The sequence below is a fragment of the Hylaeus volcanicus genome, chromosome 1, assembly GCF_026283585.1.
Source record: "Hylaeus volcanicus isolate JK05 chromosome 1, UHH_iyHylVolc1.0_haploid, whole genome shotgun sequence".
Classification (NCBI taxonomy): domain Eukaryota; kingdom Metazoa; phylum Arthropoda; class Insecta; order Hymenoptera; family Colletidae; genus Hylaeus; species Hylaeus volcanicus.
This window is the reverse complement of record NC_071976.1, coordinates 8,092,430-8,107,748: the sequence shown is the minus strand read 5'-3', so window position 1 is coordinate 8,107,748 and position 15,319 is coordinate 8,092,430. Positions and strand designations below refer to the sequence as shown.

At 38.7% G+C, this 15,319-nt stretch overlaps 1 protein-coding gene across 3 annotated transcripts in view; it reads right to left on the bottom strand.

Moving 5' to 3' along the window:
• The window catches only part of LOC128881576 (FH1/FH2 domain-containing protein 3), a 258,099-nt gene that overhangs the window by 93,831 nt on the left and 148,949 nt on the right, over positions 1 to 15,319 (bottom strand). The window contains exon 1 of one of the 3 annotated variants that reach the window (XM_054132778.1): positions 10,486 to 10,703. The exons of the other annotated variants lie outside the window; for them this stretch is intronic. Coding sequence (XP_053988753.1) covers positions 10,486 to 10,499 — 14 coding nt within the window. The 5' untranslated portion in view covers positions 10,500 to 10,703. Of the gene's footprint in view, positions 1 to 10,485; positions 10,704 to 15,319 lie in introns of those variants that run through there. 3 annotated transcript variants of the gene reach the window in all.

Below are 15,319 nucleotides of genomic sequence, written 5' to 3'. Positions count from 1 at the left end.
TTTTGCAGGAATTCTATGTAATATACACTCGATATAATTTTCTCTTACAATTTTGTTCAGTACTAGTATATTAAATTTAATATCGTTAACGTTAGAATGAACATCAAGCTTCTTCATTAACACGATTTTTAAAGACCACGTCTTGGTAAAATGCCAGACTATAATATGACCACGAAAGGTTAACCTCAACTTTGGAAGACTGTAAAATCGTTCCAAGCCTAACTCATGCAAACTCAACTTCATCGGGAGTTCCTTCAATTTCGCGTTAAATGCAACTTACACCAAACTCGTGAATAAATTTCATCTACAAACGTCTACCTTTAAAATTACATCGAACCTTTATCAAATACTCGAGAGAACTTCGTGAGAATCGATCCTCCTCTTTCGGATTCACCAGTTAATCCGAAATTGCAATGAAAACACTTGTAACTTCCGTCCGACCCGGTCGGATCTCGCAGCACCTGCTAATTCGCTGGAAATTTCTCTCTAATTTCGATAAGTTTCAAGCCGTTTCGCTTTAGTTCCAGGTAGTTCAATTATGGCATAATCCGGGGTCCGGCTGCTCGGCGTAGTTACGCTCAATGCGGCGTACTTCGCGCAGTTCGCATTCACCGCGGTTTGACAAGTTGTCATTTTTCGTGACAAGTGAAATTACACTCGACTCGTTGAACACGTCACGCGTCTAGTAGCTGGATGACCTGCTCGTTGCCTGCGCTTCCGTTGAAAGTTGTCGTTTCCTGAAAGTTCGAAAACAGGGACACATCCGTTTCGATGGATTCTAGGAGACGCGAATCGGGCCAAGGACGTCCGATCCATTAATCTTTCTTATCGTAGTTGATAACAGGATGAGAGACGTTCTACGACTGAGACAATATTAAAGTGATGTTGTCTAGATGTTTCATGCTGTTCAATTCACGGATGTTCATTCGCGGTATTTAACTTTTCTTTTATAAAAGTAAAATTCAAGCTGTTTAGAAGAACAATTCCAATAATTTATTAATGCGTTTCAACCTATTTAATCTTTTGAGACACGTGATCTAAAATTAAAATAAAACTCAATATTTAGCATTTAGTGTGAGCTCATAGCTTTGCTAACTGAATGAAAAACTTGAAATAAAATTTAAAATATAAATAAAACGTGGAACAATTTTTAACGCACGTTAAAAATTTACTGGACAATAATTGTTAAGCTCACTATTAAGAAATATTGAGAATATATATTGAGAAAAAATGACACCCACTATGTGTGTATATATCATTTCAATTTACAAAAAAGTTTCAGAAATAGGTATAATTATAATTAAGGTCTAAGGTATAATTAAAATCAACATCAGTAAATCAGCCGAATTCTGACGAAGCTAACCGCGACCAAACCATCCGAAGCATCTAACATTGAACATTTCAAAGAACCTGGACCCCAATAGGGTTGACGACCTGGCCAAGGAATCAAGCAATTAATTACGAATTCAGAAACGGCTGTTATGCCTGGACTAATAAAAATCGACGAAATATTCGCTGGGTTGGATTACGAAACGATCTCTATTCGAGTAGCTCCTCTCGTGCGATCTCCTCGGGCGTTCGATCCCTCCCCCGTCGAAATTATGCAAGAAACGCGACAGCACAACAAAGCACAGAAATAAAATGTCGCTGGGATCTGCCAAGTGTTGAGTCACTAGGCTCGAAAACAAAATTCCACGTTTTTGCGCGGATCGATGAGAAACCATCGACGTTCGCGTGGAAAATTCTAAGCGAACAGGTAGAAGGAATCGATGATAGCTTCTGGCAAGGCCGCTGGATGATTTAAGCGCCAGGGAATGAGGTGGGGGCTTCTCATTTGAATAATATGTAATAAATAATGCATGGAATAAACTGTTGCTTTCCTTGCTAAAATAATAATTTAATTGGGATATCAGATAAAACATATATGACAGCGACGTATTGGATTTCTTATAATAACTCAAATTGAAAAATTCCTAAATATCCTTTATTCCCCCCCCCCCCCTCCCAGCTAGAAATATCTAATTCTTCGATAGAGTGCCACCCAAAAGTTAAGAAAAAATCTTGAATAATACCACAAAAGAAAATTATAAATCAACTTCGACAACACCCAAGCGTGACTTCCCCACAGCCGAATGACAAATTAATTACCCTCGTTCGATCCCACGAATATCCACGAGAGAAGGTCGATCGACACGCGAATAAATAATCGTTGGCGACGAACGGACAGTTGCGCAAAGATTCTAGGCTAGGCGACGTAAGGTCGCCACTGTCTCCCCCTTTTCGAGCCATAAATCACTTAGAAACTAACCCCTCTAATTGGTCCCCGCGCACACCCCCCTCTGGTATTTAAATCGACGTTGCACGACCGTTACGAGAATGCGGACGTGTAAAGCGCACGCACGTTTCCACGAGGACGTTTTTACGCGGTCGATTTAATTCCCTCGTATAATTAGTCGCCGCTTCCAGAGCTCGTTCGAGAGCCGCCGAGATCGTCACTGGGCTAATTGAACCTCTCAATTTGTCGCGCCGAGCTGAAACGTCCGTGGCGTGGAATAAAGCTCGAATCAAGGTGACGATAATGGCCGTCCCGGGATTTTCATTTCGCGATCAAACCCTGCGGAACGGCTCACGTCGATCGACTGGAAGAACGAGATTTTCGAGATTTCTGGAACGATCCTACTTCCAAATTCATCGTATCGGGTACACGGGGTTTCAGAGTGGCTTTATTGGGTTGTTTAATAAGTTCGCGTTTTATAGTAGGATTATTAAATTTTATGCACGACGATCTTTGAGTAACATTTTCGTTTACTAGTAAAGCCTTCGTTTTGTTATTAAAAAAGTCGCGTTGGTGTACATTTATATAAATGAGTTTTTATTCAGCGAATTATATGATGTATGGAATAAACAAAAATTGGATGGAACAAGGTCTGGTGAATATAGTGGATGAAATAAAACTGCAATCATTTTTCTCGTGGCAAATTTTGGGGGCAATTTAAATGAAAATATTTTATATTTGTAAATAATTTAATATGTACGATGTATCATCCCAATTTAAATTATTACTTTACAAGAAAAACAACAAACAACTGTTATTGCAAGGAATAATATAATGTTTTGTTGACTGAAATAATAAAAGGAATAATGAGATGAAAAAAAGTAAGATACAGGCTAAAATAAAGTATGAAATAAACTGGAATGTAAATACAGTAAAAAATAAACGAAGATAATGAAGTGAAAATTAAACTAGGATAATAAATTAAATGATGAAGTAAAATTGCAAAGAGGAATGAGTAAACATCATAAAAGAAAAAATGAAATAAAATAATAAAGTCGAAATTAAACTAGAACATTGAAGTGAAAAATGAGCTAAAATAATAAAGTAAAATATAACGTACACCAATAAAGTAAAACGAAATAGAGGGCATGAATTTAAATCAGACGTGTTCAAATGTATCTGCATTCGTGGCTGCCTCTAAATATTTAAAAAGCGAATTGAGGGAACGTCGGTTATTTTTAGCTCAACAACTGGAAAAAAACCTTTGGGCGGGGATGTGGTTAATTACGGTGTGCAATTGAGGACAGGGTAGAACGTTACGAGAGTCGATTAGATAGTGTATGAATGATAGGCGACAGCCCGCTGACAATTTGCGTCAATTTACGTCGTTGCGAGGAACGAGTTCGTGGCGATGACACGTGAAAGGATTCGCGGCTCGTTCAAACACAACAATCGCGCCGATTCCACTCGGATAATGGGGGATCGAAGTGGAAACGGTTGGATGGGTCTTCTTTCGCAGTCGATCGCCTCCGCGATCGGAACGAACAGAATTGGAACTTGGAAAATGATGGCTTCGTAGACTCGTATTTGCGCAGACACCCTTCGTGGTGTTAAGCTTGATACCGTTTCCTTAGTAATTTAATTTGTTTCTTGTCAGCAGCTTCCATTCAATCCCTGTTGTAACCTCGATAAATCGATGATTTTTATTTGTACGAATAAGATCTTCAGAGTTGCGAAGAGACGCATTTTGTTGGGATAAAAAATATTGCATGACATAAGTGTGAAGCATGTAATTTGGTGGATATTTTTAAATAAATAGCTTGTTTGAAAGTGGTTGAACAAAATTCATAAAAGAAAAAATTTGTTTCAAGCAGTTTCACGATACCATGATCCCTGAAAAAAAATTCATGAAAATAGGAACAAAAGAGAAAATCCTTGCTCTGAATTGCAACGACACTTGGACAGATGTTTTAAAGAAAGGTATTGTCTAACCGGAATTGTACCAAGTGTTCAACTTGATTGATATGAGTTATTGATTGGCAGAATCATAAATCATTACCGTTCACCTCTACCACGTGAGAATTATGATATGTCCAGCAACGAAGAAACTATGTATGAACAAATTACCTCTGGAATGCGACAGCTATCTAACACAGAACGTATTAAAACGGTCAAGTAGAATACGGAGTTAATTGAATTGTGTCCTGAGCAGCGGCCAGTCTGTCTTCAGTTATTACTCGCAGTGTGATTACTTGGAATTCTAGCTAGTGTGAAAAATGCACTAAACTGATTGCTATTAAGTCCTAACGAAATAAAATATGTACTTGGCATTCTTGTACTTGGTTCTTGTGTGAATGAGAACATAGATTTTTATCATTTAAATGAAACTTGGATTATCCACAGAGATTCTTCATACCGCCATATTCATTCAGCAATCAAAATATTAATATAGATATAAATAAAAACAGATGCATGAACTATGAATAGAGACATAAATGAAGACACTGAGATATATCTATCAATTCCTGCAACTCCAGTACTCCATACACCATCGAACCTCTCACTTTGATGACGATGACACGATTTTCTGAAAAGTACATCGCCAAGTGAACTAATAACCCAAGTTCGTAGCTCGATATTAAACGCGATCCCGTCATCAAGTCCAATTTTCACCCAGCGCAAACGCGTTTATCGTCAGGAAGCGATCCGTCATGAAACAACGGTGTGGAAAGTGACCGCGATTCCGCCAATAAGATGACATCAATGGCCATCTGCATCCCGCAGCGTGGCTGCGGGCAGATCTTCCGAATGCACACCGTCATTGATGCTACGACCTCATGGTCTCCGCATCCGATTCACCGTTCGATCATCAGAATTCACTGGCCACGCGACAGCCCGATCGATGATCAATCGACGCGTGTGCTCGTGACGGCACGTTTCCCATCCGTTTTCACTGACGGTGCCAAGAAACTGACGTCTATGGGGGATTCAAATGCTCGTGCACAGGTAAACGACGTAAATTCCATTGAAAAAGGTAACTGAACTTTTCGATTGCACTGGGTAATTATTAGGCTGCGATTTTTATTATAGCTTCATTTTGTTTTACTTGAAGCAAAGTCATATGTAGTAGAAAATTGAAGATTTATTTGCGCAAATTTGAGAATATTATTATATTTTAAATTGCGAAAATTCCATTTAAAGGTAATTGTACCTTACAGTTGCACTGGGTAATTATTAGCCGGCGATTTTTATTATACTATTAGTAGTTTCATTTCGTTTCAAATTTGGAAAAGTAAATAGAAAATAAAATTTAGCAATATTCCAACAATATTCACGAAGAGAAATTCTTCTGCAACATTCAGAGGTTTCGGGTGAAGTAATAATACCCTGTATCGATAGAAAAGTCTGGAAACTTGCGACCGCTATTGGCGCCACGTCGTATTTAATGAATTCAAAGGAAAGAAAGGAGCTGAACGCGTTGCAACGTCTTCCCCGCGTTTTCGAAGAGTCGAGTCACGGTTGGCGATCGACGAAACACGCTGAAGTGAAAGTCAAGGAATGAACAATCGTGGTCTGGGTGTCATGGAATCGTGAACCGTTTCGTGATTGCGTCCGACGATCGTCACAACTTTCGGGTTGAAGGGCTAGGACAATGGAGGGACTCTCGATTCGAAAGGATGTTCCTCGACTCGTCCGCGTTTGGCTGTTCAATTTTTTTCGGAGTGTAAATGTTTTTATGTTATCGGCGAAATCGTGACTTTTGCGATGTGGGAAATGAGGCTAGTGAGAGGTGAGGACTGGAACTGGATCTTTCGCGACACGTTTTCAATGTTAATAAAGACCAAAACTGTTCGTTCTCAAGATGAGAGGTAATTTATTTTGAACGTTTCGACTATCGCTTGAATTATCTTCTGTATATGTACAATTGTTACGATTGCAATTTAATTTTGTTTCAAATATACAAAGTTGAATGATGTTATTTAAAACAGAATCATATTAGAAGAAAGACAATTTATTTGAATGAAATTGAGAATTTTAATTACTACTTTTGGTCTGAAAATTTTGAAGGCAGTTTACTTAGAATACAACTGGTGATAATTAATAAATTTTGAGATGTGAGAGTCGAAACATTTCAAATAAATTAATGCTTGCTATGAATGATTGTTTTTGAGACTTCAACGTTTTGATCTTTATTATTCATAATGTATCCGTCAAACTATACATTTCTCGCTCAAAAAGATTACAGTTTCCAGATGCTTAACCCTTTAATACTTGACGGTCACGCCAAGTACCTGTGTTCTACCGTGAAATGTGCGAGTCACTACCGAGGCAATAATTCTCCTCGACACTTCCTGACTCTTAAGATACAGTTTTGATCATTTCCTTCGACACAGTCTTTCGAATTTCTTTACGGCACCAGGTGTTTCTATAAGCAACTGTGTAAGACGAATTTTGTTCCAATGCAACACATCGAATATATCGAAAGCCTCGTTAAATATTACCATAGAAAAAGAAGGAGAAGATCTAAACGATTTAAAAAAAGTGACGTCAAAGGAATCGACATTTCTCAACCTCTTCTTCAACTCATTCTTCATCTGTCGAATCGTAAATAGGATACGCAGATTACATTGATGATTCCAAACCATTATGGTCAGAGGGAACCATTAGAAATACTAGGTGTTTAGCAATAATGAACCATTAGTCCATGCTGAATCTATTCGAGGGTCATGTAAGTACTCTCATACTCAATTATATTCTACGTCGTTAGGCTCTTCAATAACTAGCACGAATTAAATCCAAGACAACGACCTATATTACACACTTATTTGCCATAAGTCCTCCTGCAATCGTTTCTAATCTGCGATTAAACTAAATGTTTCGTGATTGCATTACAAGACAATGAAGCTTTCGTTAAAAATGTACACTCAGGTTCTCCAATTAACTTTTTCAAATTTTATTTCATTTTGTCATTTATTGGACAATTCAACAATGGAATAATTGAGTAATTGAATGATGGAATAATAGAATGATTGAAAACTCAAACATGTTAATTAAAGGGGACACTGATAATGTTCTTAATGTTCTTAATCGTTAAATTATGATTAATGTGTTGATAACGTCCAAAGCTCGAATCAAGGTACAAACAAATTGTAATAGAAAATACAATAAAACAATATTAAATATATTAAATATACAGTAAAGTTGAGAGACTCAGAATATATCTTCGAATGAGAAAGTTACAAATTTCTTGCAAAAAATTCAATGAACTAGGACTCTGTTATTTTTCCACATTCTTCAAATATCATATTAACAGTTAGAGTCGTGCAATAGTCGCAACGATAAAATATTAATTTACAATTATATTACTTTTATAGAGAAATACATCAAACAATACACATGTTCCAATAATTACATGTAATAAAAAGTTGCAGAGATAGGAAGAGTTGAAAGGTCGTACATAAATAACGAGACATGATACGAGAATATTACCAGCCTCGTAAACAATATAGCATGAGGTAAGAGTAACAAAATGTGGGAAAATACAATTCAACGTATGAAGTAACGTAATAAAAATAAAAATAAAACTATATATCCTCGTAACCATGCAATTGCCTTCGCAGGCCATTACTATCTTAATTTATGATTCACTAATGTCTCGTATTGCGTTATTCACTGAACCTACCAACACATTCTCCATATACAAAACAATATAAATAATTGATCTAATTTATCCCGACTACAAGTATCAATTCCTCTCGTGTATAACTAACTGTAACCCCAGCCAATCTGAGTTCCCTCGATTAGCTTTTCACGACGCCAAAAGGAACAATGCGCAATTTTCCGGAGACCCCGTCATAATTTTCTCGGTTCAGCCGATTCGACAAAACGACGAAGACCTCGAATTCGCGATTTCCTTCCCGCGTTCACGGCGAATTCACTCGAACTACGATCGATTCCGTCGAGATACCCCGATGTGACCATTCGCTCGTTCGTTCCAATTATTCAAATGCACCCCTGCACCCGTTGCACCTGTTGCATCGCAGACGCGCAACCCAGCGCGTCCACCGCCCTCGCGCCGCGCCGCGCCGTTCCGCCGCTGCTTTTTGAATAATTGTCGGAGACGCGACGGGGAATATTTTACGCATAATTCCGTGGGAATTATATTCGACGACTCGGCCGATTCCCGACGCAATGAGAAACGAGGGGATCTCGTTTCTACAGGAACGTACTTGTAGAAACGAGAGGTACACAGCCACGCGTGAGACGAGCTTGGTCTTCTCTTTTTCGCTCGTGTTTAAAATTATGCTGTTTTATCTGAATACCATATGAACTTCTACGGGAAATTTCAGAGGTTAATGGAGGGTGTTTAAAGGCAGTAGGAATAATTCCTTGGATGTTGAGTTTGATCTGACGTGAATTTTTAAGTGATATCAGTTTTCAGTGTTTCGATGATTGCACAGGGAAAGTATTGAAGGGGTTGTAAGTGCCGACTAAGACCTTTCTAAATTTCTAAGGTAACAAGTTTTATTTTAGTTTTATTTTACAAGTTTTAGGTGGATTAAAAAAGTATTCATAAAGAATACCCAGTCAATCCCATAAGTATTCGTACCCTCTATGTCTATTGAAGAAATTTGTCTAAATGAAAATTATTCAATACATCATATAAACATATAATTAAAATAATATAGTGCTTAGTAGAATCTCTCAAATGTGCATTTTATTTCAAGTGCAAGCATACAAAATTATGGAAAAGTAATATTTAACAAGGGACCATTTAACACGTCAAACATTTTACGAAGCAGAATTTTTGAAGAAACGATCGTTGCAATTCATTTTACTTCAGGTCACGCAAGAAAGGGTTAATGTCTCTGACATTCTCGGTGTCTGCAAAGATGGGCGACCAGTGGAACACCAGACTAATCGTACAAGCTTTTCTTATTATCCTTCATCCCCGAAGTCATGCTCGCAATTCGCGACGAGTTCCGTACGTGTGTTCGAAAACCACGCAGAAATTCCAGATGGTCACCCATCTAAGCACTAACTGTACTGAAACGTAGTTTAACTTCAACCATCAAGCGGGAACTCGTGTTTTCCGCGCGATAGAGTCGCCACGGGGATTCGACGCAATCAAATACAAACGCGAGTAGTCGAACTTCCGTAAAACTCGATTACCGTCCTACAAATCTTTCTCGAGATAAAAAAAAAAAGTAGCTCGGGAGCTGCTGAACAAAATAGAACGGAATCTCGGTAATACACAGAAGAGGATTCATCTAATTACATAATCGACAATGTTCCAAGTATCAAAAATGGCACGCGAACTTTGATACGATCAGGTGAAGCACTTTTTGGCGACGAACGTGTTAAGGATATCCTCTGATATAAACGTCTGAAAAGAGAGGCTTCGTAGCGATTAAAAAAAAGAAAAACTTGAAGTCGCGTGATAATAAGTGATTTTGTAATTAATGATACATATTTTGAAAGGTAAAAGAAAGATTTAGTTTGGTGTCGTTTAATTAGTAACATTGGATAATATAGTGGCTACTAGAATTATTGAAAAACAGTGAAAATGGGAACATTGGTACATATTTTTGTAAAATACTACAGAAAAATGTTTTTTTTCCTTGGTAACTTTCTCAGAATATTAATAATAAAATGACACCGAAATAGTTTGTTTACCACTTAACCCATTACCCGCCGCAATTCAAAAATACAAAATAAAATTAAGTAAACTGGAATATAATATTCGTACTAATCAAATGGAAATATATTTGCCATAATTGTTATTGTTTTTATTTAAATATAAAAATTGAAGCCCGTTCAATTATTTGGAAATTGGAGGAATGTACTCTAGTATACTAAAAAATAATGGGTTAAGATACGTATAATTAAACACCAAATCGTTTATTATCGTACAACTTGATGTTTTTCTTCCTTTAATTCCCCAAGAGCCCTCACTTTTAACACCTTCACACTGAATCGTATTCTCAAGAAAACTTCGCACTCCTCCAAAAGCATCCAGCAGGATCGCGATACAGATATTCCCCAGCACAGTTTCCTTCAACGCGCTCGGCTCAATTTAATTCACCCATGGAAACAGCAACGATTAGAAGTTGGGAACTCCTCGGTTAGGTTTCGAATCACGCTCGAGCGATCGATCGCTTCGCGGCTCGCTATCTGGCGAGCTGTGACAGGGTCTGTGGAACAATTACCAGTAAGGTGGCATCCCGTGGTCGCAGTCTCATGTCCCTGGAGTAACCCACAGACGGCGGTGCACTCGACCGTGATCACTTTTATTCAATCACTTCACTTGGGCACAAAGCGTCGACGTATCGATGAAGAGAGACAGAGAGAGAAACAGAGAAAAATGTACACGAAGAAACGCGCGTCCTCCAGCGGCGTGTTGCTCGAAGGAGGCCCGAGGAACGCTCGCGACGGTCTCGAGGTCTAGGCAACGACTGGCTGCTACTTGGATGGCTTGTTGCCGGCCTGGTCCCCGCGTTCGCCACAATAGAAACTGGTGGGAGATCAAAACGCTGACTGGTCCGCTAATGCACATTGCACACGTATATACACGCTTCTACAGCGCGCGATGCGATATATTCTTTTCTGAACGCGTGCTCCGAGCGGACCCCTTCGTCTCGACGGTGCCGCACAGGTGAGGATTCGCGGAAAATCTACCCGAAGGGATTTGGCGAGGGCTATGGGGTTGCCAAATGTGGAAGATCGTGTTGATATGTAATTGGCTCGTTGGAGATTGGATTGTATAAAAAGGTAATTATGTTAATTTCTCTGATACTATATTTTGATATTCTATAAAATGTATTTGAATATTCGTTACATTTATCCAGAATAGTAAGTATGAAAATTAAATAAGAGAGGATGATCTAATCGAATCGGAAAGGTGAAAATTCACATAATATTGAAACGGGAGAAAGAGAAAGGGAAAGTAAACAAGACGCCAGGTAACCATTTATATTTCGCCAGGAAAGACAATTTAAAGAGAAAATTATCTCTTTGTAGCCGTGTTCAATTGTACTCCCTTCTAAATGACAAATGTTTCCAAGACAATCCAAGAGATAAGTATAGACAGACTTTCCACAAATATGAATACAATTATAAATAGACTTTCTATTGCATTATTCTATTCTTCCTCCACATTTGTAATTCAATTTTATTAGTTATATAAAACTCGACTGCTAGAGAGGTTCCCTACCAAGAAGTAAAGCAACGCTTACGTTATTCAGACGGTACACACGTGCGGAAAATCCACCTGGAGGGTTCAGTCAGTGAACCAGAGCTTGCCAAAAGTGCGAGTGGATGTGGTTGCGCAACCTGTTAACGGTTCACGGTGCTGAATGAATAAGTCGAGACCGTCTACGTTAATAAATCAATTCGCGGTACAGTGCGAGAAGGCGGTTTCTTTCAGTGGTGCACCGTGGGCAGAATGAGTTCGTTTCAGTGGAAAACCGTTGTGCTACATTTTGTTGGCAGTGCGAACGCGCGGAAATTCTGTTTGTTACTGTATAAAGTGTTTCAGAAACATAAGCTTGGAATAAAGTTAGCAGAGATAGTAGACGCGCCATGGAGCTTTTACTGGGTTAGGTATAAAGAGCAGGTATCAAGTATTGCAGAAGGTAAAGGACAAGGTTTGACCCTCTAAAGTCCAGTGAACGCAACGAAATTAGTTCCAAAACGAAAGCGAAAGATACAATCCATTTAACCGAACTTGATGATACTGAAATTTTACAAGAGGATATTAATGTAGAAACGGACGACAGTTGGAGATATCAACAGTATCTTGCTGAGTTCCGAGCTACTCTAGGTCTTATACAATCCTCCATGCTTGTACCGACGTTTACTCGGCTCCGTTTTGTTTATGTACGCGCAAACGACGACGGTCGTATCATGCGTAGAGAGAATAAGGGGACACAATATCCGTGCCACGATGCCTGTGCGGCAGCGTTTAATTTACTTAACACGGATATGCAACGTGGCCTGGGTATCCTCCACGCTCCAGTAACGACACATGCAATTTCACTGCAAGGCCCTTAGGGTACGTCGAGGTCGGGCGATCTCTCGGCGCCAACTCCTCGACAATTTCGCTTTTCGAATCGAGACCACCTTCGGTCAAGCACCGACCGACCGTGAAACACCATCCACCTTCGAGAACTCGATCGAACTCGAAGTGCGTCGATCAATTGGACTCTGGAGTTACCAAAAAGTGACTGGATCGATGGTCCCCAGTCCCTGAATTAAACAAATTCAGGGTTATGGTATTATTTTACTGAGGATGTTTATGCTAATTCATACTTGTACAGATTCAGATGATGAATCGAAATGTAGAGTTAGTTTCGTAAGTATTTATATCATCTATGTTTGTTAAAGAGGTTAAAGAGAATTTAAATAAATGTTTCGTTGTAAATATGTACATGAATGAATATTACATGTGTATACATTTATAGTGAAAAATTTATTTGGAAGCATCAAGCCTGGCAGCTGCAGACATTTTCTAAATCGATAATTCTAAGTCATTCAATTTAGAAAAATATAATCAATGAACATGGAAAAAGAATTACTTTAAATAAATATATTTTATGCTTACGTAAAATTGTACTAAAATATAAATACAAGGAACGTTCCATTTTATAGAGACAAAATGAGAAGGCAAACTTAATTTTTAACTTAAAATCTAAATCCTGAAAATTACTTCAAAAAATTATTCAAACAATTTCATTCATCTTATTCTTCCAATGTCCAATTGTAATGTCAAACCAGTTGTGTCTTGTGATGTTTTTATGTATTGATATCTTATGGATGTCTCAGTGACACTCGATAGTTTCGATTGTATCTCCACCACAAGAGATGTAAACAAGTAAACCTACTAATACTCGATGACTACTAATCTCAATGCCGATTCGATACCTCGACGCAATCCTTGGGAATCAATAAGTATCGGTAATACCGTGAATTTCATCTGATTGGTCCCATTACTAGCAATAGCAACACGAACCACTTTTCAGTGGCTGCTTACGTTGCGAAAAAAGCGACCGAGTATGTACTTTCTAAGCAATTAATATTTGATCTCATTTCCTCTGTTGTGGGGACTCCTGTATTCCACCAATTAGCAATTAGATTTCTAATCCTACAGACTGGCAACAGGACAGCTTCATTAATTACAAGAACCGATCGTGACAGACAACGATAGCGTGTAGTGTGCAACACTTACTGTTACCGCTTCCTCAATTTACCGGCGCACGATAATTGCATCCGTATTATTCGTACGTACACACCTCGTCGCCGCTAAACCTCAGAAAATGAAACTATTAGGGTCGATTTACATTGACGCGACGGACACGCCACGATCATGCTACGTTTAAATGTTGCTCAAGCGCGCCGTGAAGCGTGATTAGACCATGCACGATCACGGATTGGTTTACTCGAAGAATATCGAATTAACGTTGACCAGCATACATGAGCGCGAGCAAACAGCTAATGTAAAACAGATCCTATTCGAGGCAACGAGATGCGATTGCAATTATAATAAAAATGCGAAATCGTTCAGCTGCAGGCATTTTCTGAATCGATAATCTTAAGTTATTTAATCCTGGGATCATTTCTGGAGAGATTTGTGATACATGTATATTTAGGTCGTCCTAAACGTTCGTGCCATTTATACTTTTATTTCTCAAATTAATATGTTAAACATACTCTTAAGTGTCACGAGAAAAGATAATCTGTCTCATTTCACAATAGTTTCTCACCTCTCTCACATAGTCGTTATACCGTTACTAGAAAATTTCTGTGGATTTTTTATTAAATTTCGACACAGTCTTCGGCACGAACCTATGGGACGACCTAACAAATTTCATCGGATTCGAGTTAGATGAATTTTTAGTAACTATTTATGCGAGGAAAATAATGTTATGTGTAACGAATATTGAAATATGTCTTATATTGATGAACAGAAAGGGTTCAAAACGAATGAATGACCACATATAATTGTATGAATTCATTATTATTTTGTTAAATTGATGCTAGGTCAGTAGACTGGAAAGCTTGGTCAATACGTGTGCCACACACAATAAAATTAATTTGAAATTTGTATTATTTGTAACTTGATATAAACCTGCTCGAAATATTAATTTACAAAACAATGATTGTACAGTCCCTCATCCCTTCTGAATTAATTTACTGTAATATTAAATATCATCTCCATACTATTCCTATATTCAAGAGAATTTAATTCCAAGATTCAAAAATATTAACTCTACTGCTTGCAATCATGAACAAAACTAAACTAAAATATTACTGCAACAAGGCATCGGTAAAAAATAATACTTCTAGACACACTTCTAGACCACTTGATTACAGATAATTACTTCAATCATACATCCACAGTATATTAAATTAAAAAAGAATTCCAACATCTCGTCTCGCACGTGCCAACCTGTTTAAACTCGACGACAGTCCACCAACCCCCCCCCCCAAGAAAAAACAGAAGACAGAAGATAAGAAAAGAACTCTCGAATCAGAGTCATAAACTTCCTCCAGTATCATAACCTTAGCTACAAGTGACACAACCATAAATTACCCAGCTATCTCTTCATTCCCCTTGCTGCAAGTGACGCTAGTGTCCTCCGGGGCCCTCCGGCCAACGTCGTCAACCCCCCCCCCCCCCCCCCCGCGCAACCCCAAGCGACACAACCGCAGGCACGTTTCGAAGCCACAATTTTTCCGCGATTCGAACGTGCTCGTCGAGGCCACCCCCGATTAAAATAACCTGGTTTCTCTCATTTTTTCACCACCGTGGACAGAAAATTCCAGCGTAGCCAGGACAAACATCCAGCCCCCGTCCACCGCAGACGGGTGGACGTCCGTGGATAAAGCAACTCGTTAATCTTCGGTTGTTAGCCAAGATGGAGCGATACGTATCTCGAGGGTTCTGTTGCAGACGGATGATTGGTCGAGGTTACCGCTATCGTGCCGTGAGACTGAGGTGAGCCTCGATACCAGACCAACCAAAGGATTTGCGAAGATCTATAC